This window comes from Brachyistius frenatus, unplaced genomic scaffold, assembly GCF_029030835.1.
Source record: "Brachyistius frenatus isolate BFR_SWC_R1_liver_20210118 unplaced genomic scaffold, ASM2903083v1 Contig_65, whole genome shotgun sequence".
Lineage (NCBI taxonomy): Eukaryota > Metazoa > Chordata > Actinopteri > Embiotocidae > Brachyistius > Brachyistius frenatus.
This window is the reverse complement of record NW_027210664.1, coordinates 2285001-2305897: the sequence shown is the minus strand read 5'-3', so window position 1 is coordinate 2305897 and position 20897 is coordinate 2285001. Positions and strand designations below refer to the sequence as shown.

The window sequence follows — 20897 nt, the reverse complement described above, 5'->3', positions numbered from 1 at the left end:
AAAACAGTCACGTGTTTATACCGAAACAGACTTTAGTCCTGCTCTTACAAAATAAAAGACGACAGGAGTTTAATTTTTTTTCACAATTTAATGTAATTTAATCAGAATATGCGCCATAAAACCAACATCATGTTAAAACTCGACATCATTTTAGCAGTTAAACTCAAAAACACACTAAACTGCAATAAGTGCCCGAAGACGACTTCCTGTATGACACGCGTCTCATCGTTTCTCTGCAAGCATTTTAAAAAGCCTCCCTTTCTTTTTTCATCATTTAATGACAATGTTTAAGTACTTTAATTCATCTGCATTCGTCTCATAATCCAGTAAATAAAACGTTTCTTTAAATATCATCTTTAACTTCCTGCTTTTGGCTTCCGCAAAACACTGAAGCAAACCGCCGTGACCTTTGACCCCTGCCCTCGCTCATCCCATCATGACAGCAGATGACCTCGTTGAGAGCTTCGTGTGCCTGCAACGTTGGTTTTATCAGAAAAACTATAAAAAAAACAACTCTAGAACAATAATTTGGAGCTGCAGATTCGATTTGTTGGCAGGACGATTTAAATAACTGCTGATATCGTATTTTATTTTTATGATTAAATCCTTTTAATGAATCTTTTTCCCGCCGTCTCCTCCTCTTCGTTTAAACGCCGCCTCGGATCGTCTTCGGAGCTAATTTACCCCCCGAAAGACGTCGGAGGAGACGTCTCCATGACGACGTAAAGAGTTTTGAACGGAGCTCGGCTGGTGATCGAGGTCCAGTTTTTATTACACAAACACACGGAGGTCGAGACGTCGGCGGGAAGGTCCGACTTCAAACGTCCAACACGGTGACACCCGTCCTCCAGCGGGGGGCGCTCCCGCCCGGCCCGCTCAGAGGAGGCAGTGGGTGGTGGTGGGAGAGGAGGAGGGGGGAGGTAGCGGCGGCCACCTCCCGTTCATCTCCAACGTTTTCAACACAGCGGGGGGTCGTGAAGAGCGAGCGAGCCGGGCGGGCGTTAGTCGTCGGCGTCGGGTTTCAAAGGCGGATCGCCGTCCTCGGAGGACGTCGGGAACGTCTTCCTGCCTCGCTTCTGGACGTGGTCCTCGTTCCTCTTCTCCAACGCCACGATCTGTCCGAGCACAGACGCACGTTACTCAACACATCGTACAGAAAAAAACAACAACGTTGATTTTGATAACCGAGTCGGTCCGACGAAGTCTGGAGGAGTTCGTTAAAAATGTCAAAAATGGCGGACTGAATTCAAAATGGCGGACTTCCTGTTGAGATTAGGTCATGGTGCCAAGAGACTTATTTTTACATCTGGGTGTGATAAACATGTCCACCGAATATCGGGCAAGTAGGTAAATGTAGCCGTCGGGGCTGCGGGTTAGGGGGCGCTAGCGAGCCATTTGGCCACGCCCACTTCGGAAACCACTAAAATATGTAATTTTTCCCCAGGAGGGACAGCTGTGTCAAGTTTCAGGAGTTTTTGAGTATTTTAAATCCACCAAAAAGGGTAATTTATTTTTAAGAATAATAATAATGAACAAGAAAAATAAAAATAAAAATAAATCCTTGAATAACAAAATTCAGAAAAAACCTCCTTCAATAAGTTAATTCTTCAGTTGGACAGTTATTTTATTTTTGCGTTACCTCGGCGATGAACTCGGCCTCGTCCTCGTCGCCCACGGCGATGTTCAGCCCGCTCACAGTGTTGAACAGCTCGAAGACGTTCATGGCTTCACTCACGCCTCTCTTCTGGAAGAACTGAAGCAACAGACAGGTTTCAGTCGGAGACTTCAAACCGACAGCTGACTCAAAACAACAACAACAACAACAACAACAACATGTTCATCTATCATCTATCTGGTGGTTTTTAACTGATTTAAAAGACGCTTGAATTAAAGTTGTAATGATTTTTGTTTGAAGTAATATTAAAAGATTATTTCATCACCAGTCGGGTCCTGATGATTCAAAAACAAACACTGGTCACATGACAAACATCTGGAGCTGCAACACGTCATCAATTATCACTTTTACTGACATTTAAATTATTTGTTGTTTAAGCATTTAAAAAAAAATGGTATCAGTTTCTGCTTCTGAAATGACAGGTTTGATGCTTTATTTATTTCTTTGGACCCAGAGGACAGTAAACCGAGTGACCGTTACCGTGGCAACGTTCCTGCAGTCCCTGAAGAGGAACTCGAGGCCGTGAGGATGAGTCGGCTCGACGGACTGACTGACGTCAATCAGCCACACCTGGGGGGGGGGGGGGGGTAAAAGTAAAAGATGAATAAGTCAGTATAATAAAGATATGAATGAGGATGATGACTGACAGGTGTGGAGTCGTACCTTCCCTTCGTGCCACAGGATGTTGTATTCGCTGAGGTCAGCGTGAACCAGATTACACTCCTGATAAAGCTGCTGCATCAACTGAGGACACGACATGAAAAAGAAACCTTAAAAAAAGAGTTTATGAACTGTGAAAGAAAAAGAGTTCTTCAACTGATCTGAAGATAAACAAATTAAAATAAAAACCACTGAATGCTTCGCAGTAAAACATCATGAGAGTTTGTCTTTTTTTTTTTTTTACTTTAGTTTAAGGTGGGTCACATATTCACCAAAATAAAAGTCACCAGTTAACAGAAATCAAGAAAATAAGAGCGTCTATTTTGCAACTACATTAAGGATCGAATTTGAATCTAACAAAATAAAATAAAGATTTATTGTGTGTGTGTGTGTGTGTGTGTGTGTGTGTGTGTGTGTGTGTGTGTGTGTGTGTGTGTGTGTGTGTGTGTGTGTGTGTGCTTCCTGTCGGCGTGCGTACGTACGTGGAGGACCTGGTGGTACGCGTCCTTCATGTCCTCCAAGCCCAACATGGCGTCTTTGAGTTTGGGGGCGGGAACGTGGTCTTTACCGATGAACGACATCACCAGGATGTGTTTCTTCAGCAGCACCACCTCCGGACAGGGAATCTCCGCCTTCCTCATCCTTTACCACACACACACACACACACACACACACACACACACACACACACACACACACACACACACACACACACACACACACACACACACACACACACACACACACACACACACACGTTTCCATCACATTGACCCTCATTCATTTTGAGGCGACTATAATGTGCTGCAGTATCAAGTGCAGCTGGATGGATTGATATGAAAGCAGCAGGGTGCCGTTACCTGACCAGGTTGTGCTTCTCCTTCTCCGCCCACAGATGGATGACCTTCCGCGGGTTCAGCTTGCTGAAGCGCTCCTTGAAGCGGTAGTCGTCCTTGATGTAGCGGTCGCGGTTCTTGAACTCGTTCAGCGTCGTCTTGAACACCTTCAGCACCACCTCATCCGGGACCGGCTCCTCCTCCAGGCTGGAGAACACACACACACACACACACACACACACACACACACACACACACACACACACACACACACACACACACACACACACACAAATGCAAGAATTTACACAAAAAGTACAGAAATCAGGGAAACCATGAAGACGATGAGACCCAGGATTCATGACTCAGCATTATTTACAGCTTGATGAAAAGCAGAAATGAAACCAGAAGTTGGAACTTTGTGAACTTTACAGAAAGTCTGACGTCTGAAGAAACGTCTCAATGGAGTTTCCAGATAAATTTGTATGTATTTTTTTTTTTTTAAATTTCCAGTAAATTAAAAACTTTTTTTTATGTTGCCCCCCTCCTCCTCCCCTCCTCCCCCTCACCTCCCCCCGTCGGCGTGGAACACCACCGACTCCTTCCCGGTGCTGATGCAGCCGTTGATGTTCTCCAGCACGCCGGCGTTCACCATCTTGTACATGAGCAGGCGAGTTCGAGGGTCCACGGCTTGTTCCTGAAAGAGGAGGTGTCTGAGTGAGGGGGCGGAGCCAGCACCTCCCGTGCATCTTCTCCTGCAGCGGCGTGGGGATACGTACTGCGGTGGAGTGCTCCTTCTTGTCGTGCAGCCGGGCGCTGCGTCGCTGCTCGCTGTGGCAGTGCTCCTTCAGGGAGTTGAACACCTGGTTGGACAGCTTCAGGTCCATCCCCAGCCCGTCGCCCACGTGCACCTCCGGGGCGAACTGCAGCGTAAACAAGTAAACAAACCAACGCTGTAGTGGAGGCAGAGGAGGGTCCTGGAGGGTTCATCAACAGGAGGACTCACGTTGTCCATGCGCGCCGTGTTCTTGCGGCCGCAGGTCACCTCGTCGTGTTTGGTGGTGATGTTCTTCCCCTTCCCGGTGAAGCCCTTCCTGGGCGTCGTCTGGGGCTTTTCTGAGTCACGCAAAAAAAAAAAAAAAGTTAAACACTTAATAAACCTTAAACAGTGAATAAAAGAAGCAGCTCCACAGCTGTGATTGGCGTTTCTGTTATTGCGTCCTCACCGGCTCTGTAGGGGTCGTCTCTGGTGTCCTGCCAGTCCACCTCGTCCTCCGAGCTGTCGCTGCCATCGTAGGGATGCACCATGCGGTAGTTCTCGAAGGAGATGGACACTGAGCAGAAACAACCGACCAATCAGAAGCCTGCTCTCAGACCTCTGTCCCCCCCCGCCCCCCTCCACCTCCTCCTCCACCCGTTCCTACCTTTGCTGTCCCCGTTGAACTTCTTCTCCTCCCGGCGCAGCTGGTTGTCGAACTCGCGGTCGAACTGCATCTGCAGCATCTGGGCGAGCATCAGGTCGCTGGTGGTGTCGGAGGGGGCGTCGCCCTCCAGCAGCAGGTCGGCGGCGGCGCTGAGACACGGGAATAAAATACGATCTTTAACTCTTTAAAAATATAATTTAACATACTGCAGAATAAACTGCAGAAGAGCAACACAGAGATACTTCAAGTTTGTTTCTGATTGTTTTAATTTTGCAGCAGATTTTGGACAAAAAAAATTACAAAGTCATTTGTGAAGTTTAAAGTAAAGTGAAGTTAAACTGCAGGAATTAGAAAAAAAAGAAAAAAAGAAGTAAGTCAAAGAAAGATATAGCGCTCACTCTGCCAGCGTTGGGAAGGCGTTGTTCTCCTCCTCCAGCTGTTTGGCCAGCTGCTCGCTCATCACTTCAGCCAGCGAGCAGGACGGAGCCGGCGGCGGCGCCGAAGCCCACGGGCTCTGAAACCCCCCCACCCAATCACATCATCAAGAAGTTCGGCAGTTAAAAAACACATCAGCGGAGTTAAAAAGGTTTAAATGTTACTTTGCCTCTTAATGTTTAAATGTATGTTAAACTTATTGAGAGATTTTTGATTAATATCTGCATTTGGTTTCCAGTCCATGTTTCCTATTGTGTGTCTTTAACCTGCTCAGATGACAGGTGACAGTTCATTGGTCCGTACTGGTCATGTGACCACTGACCAACACACATAACAGCACTGATGCATGAGCCACGACTAATTAAAGGCTTTTCAATTAAGCAAGTAATTGACAATAACAACACGTATAAAGTTGTTGGAATAAATAACTATTTCTATAAAACCTCTGATGCAGAATTAAATCTAAATTGGTGCATCTGTTCTTTTCTTTTTCTCAGTTATAGTAGAATTATTTAACTTTTATAATTAAATATAAACCTGTATTGCTGAGGTCTAAAGAACCTGTTCAGTTCTTGTTCTACGGTAAACATCATTTTATCTTTCAGTAAAACGCTGCTGATTAGAAGTAATCGTGTTCAGGAGCAGATCTTCGCTGAACACGATTCATGAGGGGAATTATTTTGTGTTATTATGGACCAGCTGACTGTGAGTCATGAAGGAGGAGGAGGAGGAGGAGGAGGAGAAGCTGAGGAACATGTCCAGACATGTCTGAACGAGTGGACAAACTTCAAGTCAAACTCAGTCCAGATTTTAAGTTTTTTGCTAATGAGGACATTTATTAACACAAAATTATACAGCAAACACAATAAAGAGTTTTTAAGAATAAATTAAAAAAAAGTATTTGTGGTTCCTTTTATAATTCCTGAAACATCTCTGACCATTTAAGGATCTGCAGAGTACAATGTTTTAAGGTACTTTGAATATTGTCAGGAAAATGTTGTATTTTATACTTCACTACATTTTAACTTTAGATAGTTCAAGTTTTATTTTACACAATGCAGTGAGTGAGGAGTTCATGTATTATAAAAAACAAATAACATTTGTACTTTTATTTAAGTACTTGTAATGAAATACTTTAAACTATCATATATCCACTTTTAGTGAAGTCAAGCATTTAAAAAACTTTTCTCTCACCATAATATTAAGATTGAAAATGTAAAAATATATATGTCATCATCTTCTGATATTAAAAGTCTGTAACTCTGTAAACTCTATTTTTTTTAAAGGAAATTAAAAGATGTGTTTCTTTAATTTGGAGTCATTTGATCATTTTAAATCCCTGATGTTTAATCTATTTTATTGACTGTTATTTATTGATTTTAAATCATTTTAAATCCCTGATGTTTAATCTATGTTATTGACTGTTATTTATTGATTTTAAATCATTTTAAATCCCTGATGTTTAATCTATGTTATTGACTGTTATTTATTGATTTTAAATCATTTTAAATCCCTGATGTTTAATCTATTTTATTGACTGTTATTTATTGATTTTAAATCATTTTAAATCCCTGATGTTTAATCTATTTTATTGACTGTTATTTATTGATTTTAAATCGTTTTAAATCCCTGATGTTTAATCTATGTTATTGACTGTTATTTATTGATTTTAAATCGTTTTAAATCCCTGATGTTTAATCTATTTTATTGACTGTTATTTATTGATTTTAACACTATTTTAACGACCATAACGTGGTAATGTTGAGTCCTGCTTTATGTGTGTGTAGTTTTAGTTTGTGTCGGAGCCTCTATAATAATAATAATAATAATAATAATAATAAACCTGAGTCTGTTTATTAAAAGTAACTTTAAAAGGAGACGAAACGTCACTGAGGCCATATTGAATGACAACTAGCATTAGCCGCTAAATGCTAAATGCTAACAACGGCTCCAGTAGTTCTGCGACGTTAAAAACAAACGCGACGCGACGACTAAACGACGGAGCCGCTTACCGTCGGTGATCCCGCCGTGACTCCTGTTCGATCCATAGTCACCACAGCGATTAATCGATTCTTTCCTCCGGAGGGTGAATGGCGGCTAGCCTGTGAGCTAACGTTAGCGAGCTTCGGCGTCCTGAAAAACGGCACAAAAAAAAAACCCGAAACTTTCTGCGACGAGACGAGAAAATAAAAACCGCGAAAAAACAACGTCAGAAAACACGAAAGAAAAAGTTTAGGAGTAAAGACGATAAACTGGAGGTTTGAAGGGAGGTCGAGGAGAGAGGAGTCTTCACTGAGGAGGGAGGGAGGAGTCTTCACCGAGGAGAGAGAGGGAGGAGTCTTCACTGAGGAGAGAGAGGAGTCTTCACCGAGGAGGGAGGGAGGAGTCTTCACCGAGGAGAGAGGGAGGAGTCTTCACCGAGGAGAGAGGAGTCTTCACCGAGGAGGGAGGAGTCTTCACTGAGGAAAGAGGGAGGAGTCTTCACTGAGGAGGGAGGGAGGAGTCTTCACCGAGGAGAGGAGGGAGGAGTCTTCACCGAGGAGGGAGGGAGGAGTCTTCACCGAGGAGAGAGGGAGGAGTCTTCACCGAGGAGAGGGAGGAGTCTTCACCGAGGAGGGAGGAGTCTTCACTGAGGAAAGAGGGAGGAGTCTTCACTGAGGAGGGAGGGAGGAGTCTTCACCGAGGAGGGAGGAGTCTTCACCGAGGAGGGAGGGAGGAGTCTTCACCGAGGAGAGAGGGAGGAGTCTTCACCGAGGAGAGAGGAGTCTTCACCGAGGAGGGAGGGAGGAGTCTTCACCGAGGAGGGAGGGAGGAGTCTTCACCGAGGAGGGAGGGAGGAGTCTTCACTGAGGAGGGAGGAGTCTTCACCGAGGAGGGAGGGAGGAGTCTTCACCGAGGAGAGAGGGAGGAGTCTTCACCGAGGAGAGAGGAGTCTTCACCGAGGAGGGAGGAGTCGTCATCGAGGAGAGAGGGAGGAGTCTTCACCGAGGAGGGAGGAGTCTTCATCGAGGAGAGAGGGAGGAGTCTTCAATGAGGAGGGAGGGAGGAGTCTTCACCGAGGAGAGAGGGAGGAGTCTTCACCAAGGAGGGAGGAAGGAGTCTTCACCGAGGAGGGAGGAGTCTTCACTGAGGAAAGAGGGAGGAGTCTTCACTGAGGAGGGAGGGAGGAGTCTTCACCGAGGAGGGAGGAGTCTTCACCGAGGAGAGAGGGAGGAGTCTTCACTGAGGAGGGAGGGAGGAGTCTTCACTGAGGAAAGAGGGAGGAGTCTTCACTGAGGAGGGAGGGAGGAGTCTTCACCAAGGAGGGAGGAGTCTTCACCGAGGAGGAGACCCCACAGCGGACCGCAGCACACCGGAAACACCGCAGTCCACGATAACAAGACAACTTAACCCTTCACAATAAAAGCCTCTCCAAAGCTGGAGGTCTTTTATTGTTTGACAGCTGATTAATACATGTTGCAATCTATAGAAAAACAACAATAATCATCATCATCATCATCATCATCATCATCATCATCATCATCATCATTTTCCAAACAAAATTCTAATTCTGATTTCAGCTCTTAAATGTGAATAGAAAAAACAAGTACAGCTGCACCATAAATGAAGGTTATTTATTCTGTACCAGTATCGTGATTAAAGATCATTTATGTGTTAGAAAACGATCATGTTTATAAATAAAGAGTAAACAGACAGTACAAAACGGTAATGTTTATAAATAAAGAGTAAACAGACAGTACAAAACAATAATGTTTATAAATAAAGAGTAAACAGACAGTACAAAACGATAATGTTTATAAATAAAGAGTAAACAGACAGTACAAAACGATAATGTTTATAAATAAAGAGTAAACAGACAGTACAAAGCGATAATGTTTATAAATAAAGAGTAAACAGACAGTACAAAACGATAATGTTTATAAATAAAGAGAAAACAGACAGTACAAAACGATAATGTTTATAAATAAAGAGTAAACAGACAGTACAAAACGATCATGTTTATAAATAAAGAGTAAACAGACAGTACAAAACGATAATGTTTATAAATAAAGAGTAAACAGACAGTACAAAACGGTAATGTTTATAAATAAAGAGTAAACAGACAGTACAAAACGATAATGTTTATAAATAAAGAGTAAACAGACAGTACAAAACGATAATGTTTATAAATAAAGAGTAAACAGACAGTACAAAACGATAATGTTTATAAATAAAGAGTAAACAGACAGTACAAAACGATAATGTTTATAAATAAAGAGTAAACAGACAGTACAAAACGGTCATGTTTATAAATAAAGAGTAAACAGACAGTACAAAGCGATCAAAACGTTTTCAATAAATACGTTTGTACAAATGTGTGTGAGTAATTATGAACAGAAACCATGTGAGCTGCGATAAACACATTCATGTACAATTGAATGAAAAACGGACATCAAACAGGACAGGTCGTAACACGTAACCCAGTTTATCCATGAGGATGTGCGCGTACCCGCGTGCGCCGACCAGCGTGCACGTGCCCGTACAACCTACAATCTGTCCAGGTTGAGTCGGGAGCGCGCACTATCAGAACAGGCTGGAGCGTCCAGGTGTCAAGTCTCAGAGTGTTTACATGAACGAGAGCGGAAGTCACAGGAGTGGGGCTTCAAAATAAAAGCACAGGATTTACCAGTTCAAGGAAATAATATAAATATGAATGATGGACAATAAGTTGTGCACATAGCACTCAGAACAAGTACTCAAATGTCTACCTTAGACACAAATGTATGTATTTTTTTATTTAAAAAAAAAGGCTGAGTTAATAGTCAGAAAGAAACGTATTCATTGATGTACAGTAATATGTACAAACAGACACTAGTCACTCTTACTTTACTGCATTAATTTGAAATTCTATTTAAGAAAAAAATAGCTTTCAATTTCAGTTTTAGCATAAAAATATAGGCCAACTTAAAGTAACAAAAAAATAAAAGCGCTCACTTATAATATTGGTGCACTTGTGTTTGTTGTGTCTGTTTAATTAGCAGTAACTTAAATACTTGAAGAGTTGTAACGCAGTAGAAATACAGACTAGAAACAGTCCTGCTCAAGAGGGAGTCAAATGTATTGCGTTAAAATTAACTTCTGCCAGAATCTCATCTGGTCACTGTGGGTTTTATTTTGAAAATAGTGACCGGAAGCGGTGTGGTTCTTTCTACAGACTTGACTGTGTCGGAGCATCCTGACGTCTTCTCTCGGAGCACAAAGTGAAAACGCACCTCCTCCTCCTCCTCCTCCTCCTCGCGCGTTACGATGCCCACACGGACTCACAAGGACGGGCTTCATCCTCTCGGACGCCTCCGGGACGTTTAATGCTGTTATTTCTTTGGCTTTTTTGTTTTTCTGCACGTTTCCTTTCGTTAAATCTGACGCACATCTCTTTTGTCCGCGGGATTCCGATGGCCACCTCCTCCTCCTCCTCCTCCTCCTCCTCCAGCGCCGCCGTCCCCAGCATCAGCACCGCGGGCCAACCAGGACGGCCGGGCTTCACGCAGCTCACCTCGCAGCTCGGTGTCCTGTCAGGTACATTTCTCTCTCTTTCTTTTTTTAAAACGACGCTAAAATGCCGCAGAACTGCAGCAGATGTCCGATAAAAGGTGCTCACTTGTTTTAGAGGATGCTGCTGCATGTTGTTGCCGGAGGACACTTGTCTTCACATGATGAGGGTCACTTTGATCATCAAAGATTCAGACGTTGCTCGGGTTGGTTGTTTAAACATCTCCTCCTGGAAGACAACATGGAGCTCCTGCGGGACATCGGAGTGTCTCCGGCTTTCTGTCATCACGATGTCTCAGTGGACACACAGATCCGGCGACATCTGACACAATTAATGCGAGTGGCAGATGGGGACGAGCTGGGGGCGGGGTTGGGGGTGGGATGGGGGAGGGGGGTGCAGGCCGGTGGGTGGGCAGGAGGTCAGCTGCGGCCACCGACCTCCCTCCACCCCCCTCCCTCCCAGATGTTAAAAGCTGGAATACAAAATGAAGGTTTTTTTTTTAAATAATGTTGAGTGGAAAAAGTAAAAAGACAAAGAAGCTGCAATAAAAAAAAAGAAAAGGAAGTCTGGTGGAGAGCAAAGTGTCCACAGATCATTCTTCTCATGTTTACTCCTTAAACATGCAGATATTTTTAAACATTTTGGCATAAATGAGCCTCCGTGTTTTAATATCATAGGAAGATATTTTCATTGATTACAAAAGAATTTATAAGTGATAAGTTGTTGATAATTCGTTTGTTGTTGTCATGGAAAAACTCTCATTATACAGACGTCACCTGAACCGTGTTCCTCGTTTGAGTCGTTATTTATTCGAACACTAGAGGACGCTTAGTTTTAAAATGTAGCTTCAGGGTCGTTAGGGGACACAGTTTGTTGGACAGGTTAAAAACTAGCCCACCTTTTAATCGAATCGTATTTACTTCTTGAACAATTACGACCGATCACTTGTACTGATGATTCCGTGATTTGAATTATTGCGTACTCTTTCTTTAGCTTTATATTTTAATATCCTACAGACCGATTGTCAATCTACCAGTACGTGAACATTTCTGATTTCACCACAGACCTGAAACTGGAGCAGAGAAACATCCGATTTTGGGGGAACAGAAAGTGTTCGTTGCGCTGTGAGCCGGCGTGATGTCATGTTGGAGAAGCCTGTTGCCATGGCGCCCACTGTTCAGGTGATTAGTGTTCTCTGGGCTTTAAAAGACGCAGCAACAGACAGGAAACTGAAACAAAGTGACAAAAACAGAAGAAGAACAGACAGACTAAATACAGCAGGGAGGGAAGGACAACGAGGGACAGATGAATTTAACAATCATACAAAGGGCAGGAAATAAAACAAGACAGATATTAAAACAGGAAGCACCGAACCCAGACTGACCTGAAGACTACGAGCCAGAACAGAAGCTCAGAAGGTCCCGGTGGAACTCGGTGTTGACAGTCTGACTCTGGGGGACCAATTCACGGTGACACCAAGAAAACCCACCCGGTGTCTCCTGACCTGACGACTTCTTCGGTCTCGGACGGTGAAGCTCCGCCCCTCTTGAAACGTGATGTCATCAGAACACCTCGCCCGGCTCGTCGCTTCATCGTCGTAGACTTTCTGAAGACTTTCAAGGTTCTCTGTTGACTGTTTACACAGTTTGATGTAAAATCTGCTATTTGGTAAAAGCTGAACCTCAGTTGTACTTCAGGCTCTGATGTTCAATGGTTTCAGTCTTTGATCACGTTGAAGAGTTTCATGGATGGTAACTCTTCATCTGTTCTCTCTTCCAGGTTAAAGTCCTCCCTCGGAACAAGTTGCCTTAACTGACCGACTCGTCCCGAGCGTCCGACCGAGTGCAGAACAACGGGACTCATCGCCGTCCGACTCCGAGCGGCCTCAACATGAAGAAACATTCGAGGTTGGACGACGCGGCCCGATAAAACCCTGAAACCAAAACCCGACAGAGCGATGAGCGACAGCAGGAGGAGGAGGGAAGCTGAACGGGGGGGAAATTAGGACAAAAAAAATATGCCAATTTTTCTCTGACATTCACAGAACTGTCTGTTTACCTGATTGTATTTTTTTAAGAATAAAGGGAATCGAAACATGACCGAGATTTTAGGTCTCTGAAACATTTTAAACCCAAAAAACCCCAAAAAACTGATTCTCTTTTTTCCACCCAAAGTTAGAAGACTTTCAGCTTCAGACGACGATGTAACGAGAACACAGCGACCGTTGGACAACAAACCAGCGGATTGTACAACATACGCAACACGATTGTCCTCTGCTGACGGAGAATTGTGAATCGCTCGCTACTTTATGAAAATCGGAAATTCAAAGACGTCACAAACAAAGACAGCAAATACGATTGTGTTAGAGATTAAAAAAAAAAATTAAAAAAAAAAAGGGGCAAAGACTGAAGTGTTTAAAGAACTGAGCCACCAAAGACTCAACAACAAAAACTGTTTGGATCCTAAAATCTAGAATCCGTCTTGGACTCGGAGGTTGGAAGTGTTCGGACACGTCTGCAGGTGGATTTAAGGGAACTGCATTCATTTGGGACGTTGGGGAACCAAGCCGGAGCCGGACTCCATGATGACCCACCTGCATGCCGGCCTGAGCGCCGAGACGACGGAGAAGGCTCGGCTGGAGCTGAACGAAAACCCGGACACGCTGCATCAGGACATCCAGCAGGTAAACGGCGCCTTCAGGGCTTCGCTAAATGAGTCGGTGCCGTTTGTTCATCTAAAAATAACAAAAAACTCTTAAGAGTCACATAAAAGTAGAAAATCTGGATTTTCTTTTTAAACATTTGGTTCAAATTTGCACCTCCTCCGTTTGAACTCTACCGGGCGTCTTTAAATGTAGTCTGCAGAGTTTTATTGAAAACTTGTGGAATTATGATTGAAATCAGAAACTATGTGACCAAGAAATAAGTGAAGCTAACGTTGGAGCGATATTCAGTCGTGTGCTGGAAAGGAAGCGAACGAATAATCTTGAAGGAATAATCCTCATAAAGACACCGACTTCAGTTCTGGAGCGAAGGACGCTTCCACTGTGAATTGGACTGTGTTGTAATGTTTGTTCTGGTTTTCATATTGAAGGATGTTATTCCTTGTTTGAAATGTCTCGTCTGCGTCCTGAAGGTGCGCGACATGATCGTGACGAGGCCGGACATCGGCTTCCTGCGAACCGACGACGACTTCATCCTCCGCTTCCTCAGAGCCCGGAAGTTCGACCAGGTGGAAACCTTCAGACTGCTGGCTCAGTACTTCCAGTTCAGACAGCAGAACCTCGACATGTTCCAGAGCTTCAAGGTTCGTCTGTGCTTTGGAGGTTTGAACACTTTGAACGACAGGTCGCAGCGTGTTTTGGTTTGACACGGTAGAAGTGACCTTTACGGCGGTTAACCAACGGAGGGAGGAAAGCCTCCGACTCTGTTGTGGATCTTCAAAGTGTTTGTTATTCGTTTCCTGCGGTCGTATTCCCTCCGTCAGCGATCTGTCATGTGTTGAGGTGAACGTGTTGTGACTGCTGTGTTGACCAGGTGGACGATCCCGGCATCAAGCGAGCGTTGATGGACGGATTCCCCGGCGTGCTGGAGACTCCGGACCAACACGGCCGAAAAATCCTCATCCTGTTCGCCTCCAACTGGGACCAGAGCCGGTGAAGCACCGACGTTCTTCTATCTATCGTTCACAAAATGTTTAATCTATCAAATGACAAGAACAAAAAAAATGGCTATCACAACTTCGCAGTTGGACGATCTAAAAATCGATTCTTACGTTGACATAAAACGATGAAAACAGCTTAAAAATACTGAAATGATTTCATATTTCTGTTGATTTATATTTTCTGAGGACTCTCATTGACACTTCACAGATTTGAACCCTCAATCGATCTTCCTCCGACTGATTTTAGAGTCTGACCGAAGTTCTGTCAGTTTAAGGAGATCGATTGATTAATCTCAGAACCGATCAACGATCTGGCTCTATTTGAAATTTCAGGAATTTTGCTGAGGAATCATCTCTGGATGGAGATCCTGAATACCAGCAAGCAAAATCTCCATTTCAGATGTTTAATTTCAGACAGACTGAAAACAAACGTTTGTAAAAATCATGGTTGCAAAGAGAAGACCGGAAACACGATGTCCTCACAAGGTCTAAAACGGACATCGGTCCTCAGAAAGATGGATAGACAAGCACACATACACACACACTCATCTGTCGCTGCACTGATTGGAAACACAAAGAGCTTAATGAGTCATTTCCGTTCTTCGACTAAACTAGAGACGAGTCCAGAGCGGTAGTTAAGACCGAAGGCCGGTCACGCTCGCTGTAACTATCGACCGGCTGATTAATACCGACAACTGTCTCCACCAGGAACTCCTTCACGGACATCCTGCGGGCCATCCTGCTCTCTCTGGAGGTTCTGATCGAAAACCCGGAGCTGCAGATCAACGGCTTTATCCTCATCATCGACTGGAGCAACTTCTCCTTCAAACAGGCGTCCAAGCTCACGCCGAACATCCTGAAGCTGGCCATCGAAGGTCTTCAGGTAAACGCTGACGGCGGAAAACATCCGGCCGCGAGTCTGAGTTTACTTTAATCTGCTCGTCTCCTCTTCGTCCCCTCAGGACAGCTTCCCGGCCCGGTTCGGAGGGATCCACTTCGTGAATCAGCCCTGGTACATTCACGCCATGTACACCATCATCAAACCCTTCCTCAAGGACAAGACCAGGAAACGGGTGAAGACATATTTCCATCCTCCATCTTACTCTTGTTTTTGTTCGTAATGTCTTTCCATTTGTTTTCTGTTTTTACGCCTCCGATCCAGTTTAGGGGGAAATATGTCCAGAACCCCTCGAGGGAATTTGGTCCAATTTGGCAGAAACATTCACTTGATACCGAGGATGAACTGATCAGAATTTGGGGGGCAAAGGTCAAAGTTCAAGGTCACTGTAGCCCCAATTAGACATATTCACATGAACGCGATATCTCGGGAACACTTGGATGGAATTTATTCAAATTTGGCAAGAAAATTAATTTAATACCAAGAATGAACTGAATAGAGTTTGGAGAGCAAAGGTCAAAGTTCAAAGTCACTGTGACCCCATGTTCCCCTCATCCGTCCGTACTGTTTTTATGAATCTAATATATCCAAATCTCTTTGAGGGAACGTGTTCCCTCCTCTCCTCTTGTTCCCCTCCTTTCCCATCTCCTCCTCCTCCTCCTCAGATCTTCCTCCACGGCAACAACCTGAACTCGCTCCACCAGCTCATCCAGCCTGAGTGCTTGCCGTCGGAGTTCGGCGGGACGCTGCCGCCGTACGATATGGGCATCTGGGCGCGAACGCTGCTCGGACCCGACTACAACGACGAGACCGAGTACACGCTGACCTACGACGCCCTGCACGTCAGGGAGAACTGTGGAGGAGGAGGAGGAGACAAGGACATGATGAAGAGGTGAGGAGGAGATGCGTGATGAAATGACATTAAAGGTTCATTCGGCTTCATTTCATCCTGCTGTGTTTCCTTGAATGACGTCTGATCGTCCTCATAATCCCTCATTCATTAGAAAATAAGATTCAAGAAGACCTGTTTTTGGGGGCGTGTCTGTTTGATTGACAGGCCTGCGGTGCAGTCAGGTTACAGCTATCGGTGGGCGGGACGTAGTATCGTCAGGTTTCCGATCAGATCGGTCAGATCCACCGCTGGCTCCTCCCCCAGCTCGTCCAAATATGGTCACTTCCTGCTCTACAAACCGAAGGGTGACGTCACGGTTTCAGGGAGCTCGAGCTTTTTACCTCGATAGACTGTTTTAATCTCGTCTCTCTGAATCTCTACGAAACAGCAGGCTGAAATAAATAAAGCAGAATGATCCTTTAACGTAAAGATGGAAGCTGGAAAACCAGAAGCTGTTTGTGTTTCAGGTCTCAGTCGGCGGTGGAAGCAGGAACTCTCCGACAGACGGACAGAGAGACCAGCACACCGCTGCTGGCCCTGGACTGAACACACACACACACACACACACACACACACACACACACACACACACACACACACACACACACACACACACACACACACACACACACACACACACACACACACACACACACACACACACACACACACACACACACCACACACACACACACACACACACACACACACACACACACACACACACACACACACACACACACACACACACACACACACACACACACACACACACACACACACACACACACACACACACACACACACACACAGACACACACACATTTACTCCAACACACTTCTTAAAGACCCACTTTAACACACTCAGTATGAGCTGCTGGATTTAACCTGCGTCCTCTCGTCCTGTTGACCTGAACTCTGACTGAACTTCCTGAACAGGGGACACACACACACACACACACACACACACACACACACACACACGCACACACACACGCACACACGCACACACGCACACGCACACACGCACACACACACACACACACACACACACACACACACACACACACACACACACACACACACACACACACACACACACACCCTTCTATCTTTGTGAGGACCCTCATTAACAGCAGATAATACAAATACAATTAAATTCTCTAGCAGGTTAAATGAAACATAAAATTAAAACTTTGTTATATTTAAAGGAAAAACAGACTAAAGGACACATTTCAATCTTCATGTTTAAAACATTGTTCATTTTGTTTTTATTTTAATGTGTTGAACTGTCCAACAAATGGACACAACATTTAGGGTTTGATGCAGCAAAGGAAACAAAAAGACGCATAAAATAACATAAATAATATTCAGAAGTGTCTGATTGTGTACGTTTCTAAAAGTAACCGTTCAGGAAAACAAACGCTGCAGACGGTCGAAAAGAAAACACACTTTTAGGTGTTAAATAAATTCAATAAAAAGTTCATCTTAACAATGAAGTTTGAGGTCCAGTCGAAAGTTCTGGACGATCAGAACGAGAAGTGGGACTCTGCAGCTTTGAACGCTAACCCTGCTAGCGTGCTACAGCTGATAGAGGACAACTGGAGCTCGGACTAAACGTTCCCGGTGGAACTGAAGCTCTCGAGTTTCTGCTCAGTTTCAGTTTCAGGTCAGAGACACTGACAGGAAGTACCAAACGGGTATGGAACAGTTCAAGTCACAAAATGACAACAAGTCCTCACAATCCAGACATGTCCTCACTACCACGTTGGACAACTCACATGGGTCCTCATGAAGATGAAGAACAAACAAACACACACACACACACACACACACACACACACACACACACACACACACACACACACACACACACACACACACACACACACACACACACACACACACACACACACACACACACACACACACACACACACACACACACACACACAGTCTGTCCTGTCTCTGAGCCGTCCAATGCCTCCCAGCTGAGCCAGCAGCGTCGGTCCTGATGTCCACAGCTCGCCATTTCGCCGCCGTCACATCCAACACTGATGTTTCTGTGAGTCGAGTCACAAACAAACAAACAAACAAACAAACAAAAAGCCGGAGGAATCGGACGTGTTGAAGCCTGACGGGATGTGGTGAGACTATATTTAAAACCTCAGAGAACACATCGACGTCACGCCGCCAGTTTCAGCCACGAAGAAGACGACGGAAAGACGAAACAGTTACAATCAAAAATAGGATTAAGAACCATTTGAGATCACGTTGCACCAACAAGGATTCATTTGAACTAAGATTTAGAGTTCATTCAATCTAAAAACCTTCAACACATTTTATCATTCTATTATTGATTTTGCCTATTGAGGGAATAATTGGAACTACAGCTCCCACAATGCTTCCAGGGATGTAAACAGGAAGTAATGTGTTGCCATGGTTTCAGTTCGTTAGCCGAATTCCTCATCAGCAGTTGTTGTTTACGACGTATTCATGGATGTTCAGAAAACTTTCACCTGATTAATCTGATTCTGAAGAAAACTCAAAAACAGGAAAAAAAATAATTTTTTTTTTAAATGACATATTCTCAAAGGTAAAATAGTTTAAAGCTGCAATAACCAAAATATTATTGAAATGGCAATCAGTCCTTCAGCTGCTGGTTTTGGTTTTTTATTTCTTGTTGGATCTGATGAGAGAAATCCCCCAAAAAGTCGCTTCACTCTGATGGAGACCAAAAGCGAGCTAAAAGAGTGAAACTAAAACAATACATAGCCTACGTGGAGTAATGACGGCAGATTTTTTTTATTTTTTACAGCTTGATGTGCTGCCCCCTAGTGGTTAAAAAACTAATAGTGCAGCTTTAAAGAAAAGTTTCAAAATTAAATCTTAAATTTAAATCTGAGTTTAAAGATAATCCTTTTTGGTGGAACCATACCTTGAAATGTTTGAATGTTTTTCACCTGTTAATCAGCGTCGTGTATCTAAATAAGAATGAAAATACTTTGATTTCAGCCAAATCTTTTTATAACTTGGCAACAAAAACTCACTTTTGAATCGTAAAACGTTGGAGGCGGAAACATTTAGTCGGACGACATGAAAAGAAAACTTCACTTTGGTAGAATATTTTTCACCTTTTTTTTTGGGGGTACAACAACAAGCTCGCGTTAAGTTACACCAACTTTGCACAAGTATTTCAAAATAAAAGCACTGCATACGTGGCCACGATGACTCGGCACCGACAATATAACCGGACGGCAGTTCACGTGCATGGAAATGAAAAACAACAACTGTTCTACCAGAGTGAAAAAGTTCTTGCTGTGACGACACCACAGGATGCCAAACTCTCACCTTTAACCTCTCCTGCTGTGAAGGCAAAGATTGTTTTTATTCAATCCAACTTATTTGAAGATTGTATATTATTGTTACTAAAGTATTATCACACTGCAAAAAAAAAAAAAAAAAAAGTGACACACTGGGCTAATTTTATCCTGAGATAGTTGAAGTTATCATCACTTCCTGCCGGAGAAATGACTCAGACTTCAGTTTAATGTGCAGGTTGATGATATTTGTAAAAAAAACAAAAGAAATCAACCAAGAAGAGCGACTTGGCGAGTTTGTCATATTTTTTTTTGCAGTGTGTTTGACTCATCATCAGGGCTACACTGAGCAGTGATCTGATCTCCACTCGACTGTAATGTAATGTATTTCCTTTCAATGAATGTATAGAAGTAAACATTTACACCATCGCGGTGGTCGCAGTGCGCTTTATTTCAAAGTGGGACTTTTATTTTGAAAAGGAAAACAGGACGGTGAGACTTCCGTTTTCTTTATTCCGATTATGTTTTCGTGTTGATTTGTTTGAGGTTTACTGCAACAGAATGTGATGATTTGAATATCATGTAAACACATATTTACATGAAAATAGAACAAAGACAACATATCAGATGATGGAACTCAGACATTTTATTGTTTTATGAAAAATATCTGCTCATTCTGAATTCGATGTCAGCAACACATCTAAAAAAAACCTAAGTTGGGACAGAATCATGTTTCTATCTGGTTTCTTCTTTGGAGAGTTTTAACAGCATTTGCGGACGCAGCGATGAACTGTGTTCACAGACGATGGTTTTCACAAGTGTTCCTGAGCCCATGCAGTGATTTCCACTCCAGAATAGTGTTTTTTTTAATGCAGTTCTCCCTGATTAGTTCTCAGATGTTTTTTAGTGTTACGCAACTTATCCCATCTTCTGTTGACCCTATCCCAACTTTTTTGAGACGTGTTGCTGCCATCAAATTCAAGTTTCAACATTTGACAAGTTGCCTTTGGTCTATTTTTAATTAAATAGGTGTTTATGTGATTTGGAAATCATTGCTTTCTGTTTTTATTTACATTTTACACTGCGTCCTAACAGGGTTGTAACACAAACAGCTGCTTCAAGAAATAACGAAAACACACATTTCTTCTTCATATTTGCAATTTTTTTGCAGTTTTTATTTTTAATATAAATATAAATCATCTTTTATAACATCTTGTGTTACCTTGTTAATGTGCAAAAGTGATGAAAGAATGAAACCGAGAAAAAACCCGCCTGGATTAACGGACGAAGTGCGAAGTGGTCGCGGACGGTCGAGGCGTCGTCCTTCATCACGTTTCTAACGAGATTCCTCCGGTTGGTTTCTGGACGTTTGGAGACGGTTTCATTTCTCAGAGCTACAAATTAAAACGTGAAATCCATGTTGTTGTTGTTGTGGGAACAGAACCGGGTCTAGATGGGGCTGAAAGAAGTACCGCGTGAGTGGAGCTTGTTGTCGGGTCAGTAGTAACAACGGGGGAAAATACACGAGTTTAATCACATCCTTCAGGCTGACGATCCTTCGGCA

The 20897-nt window shown here is 43.5% G+C and overlaps 3 protein-coding genes across 4 annotated transcripts in view; 1 reads left to right on the top strand and 2 right to left on the bottom strand.

Moving 5' to 3' along the window:
• Positions 1 to 55: 55 nt before the first annotated feature.
• riok3 (RIO kinase 3 (yeast)) lies at positions 56 to 7342 on the bottom strand. Its single transcript, XM_069706894.1, has 13 exons — positions 7043 to 7342; positions 4994 to 5109; positions 4596 to 4744; positions 4398 to 4505; positions 4178 to 4287; positions 3951 to 4094; positions 3741 to 3868; positions 3196 to 3378; positions 2818 to 2977; positions 2339 to 2419; positions 2156 to 2245; positions 1640 to 1753; positions 56 to 1115 (listed from the first exon to the last, which is right to left on the bottom strand). The coding sequence occupies exons 1-13, from the start codon at positions 7076 to 7078 to the stop codon at positions 1002 to 1004; spliced, it is 1533 nt and encodes a 510-aa protein (XP_069562995.1). The 5' UTR covers positions 7079 to 7342; the 3' UTR covers positions 56 to 1001.
• Positions 7343 to 10228: 2886 nt separating this feature from the next.
• On the top strand, positions 10229 to 19762 carry LOC138625752 (clavesin-1-like). 2 transcript variants are annotated; one of them, XM_069706884.1, is made up of 9 exons: positions 10229 to 10586; positions 12340 to 13243; positions 13696 to 13866; positions 14097 to 14215; positions 14932 to 15106; positions 15186 to 15296; positions 15787 to 16013; positions 16481 to 16555; positions 16644 to 19762. In XM_069706884.1, the coding sequence occupies exons 2-9, from the start codon at positions 13142 to 13144 to the stop codon at positions 16870 to 16872; spliced, it is 1209 nt and encodes a 402-aa protein (XP_069562985.1). In that variant the 5' UTR covers positions 10229 to 10586; positions 12340 to 13141; the 3' UTR covers positions 16873 to 19762. The 2 variants fall into 2 exon arrangements, with proteins under 2 accessions (XP_069562985.1, XP_069562987.1); XM_069706886.1 differs by having other exon boundaries at positions 10232 to 10586; positions 16481 to 16731.
• Positions 19763 to 19986: 224 nt separating this feature from the next.
• Positions 19987 to 20897, bottom strand: part of LOC138625762 (calponin homology domain-containing protein DDB_G0272472-like) — a 21454-nt gene continuing 20543 nt past the window's right edge. The window contains exon 31 of the mRNA XM_069706897.1: positions 19987 to 20897. This exon is cut by the window's right edge and continues 266 nt beyond it. The gene's annotated coding sequence lies outside the window, so the exon portion shown is untranslated.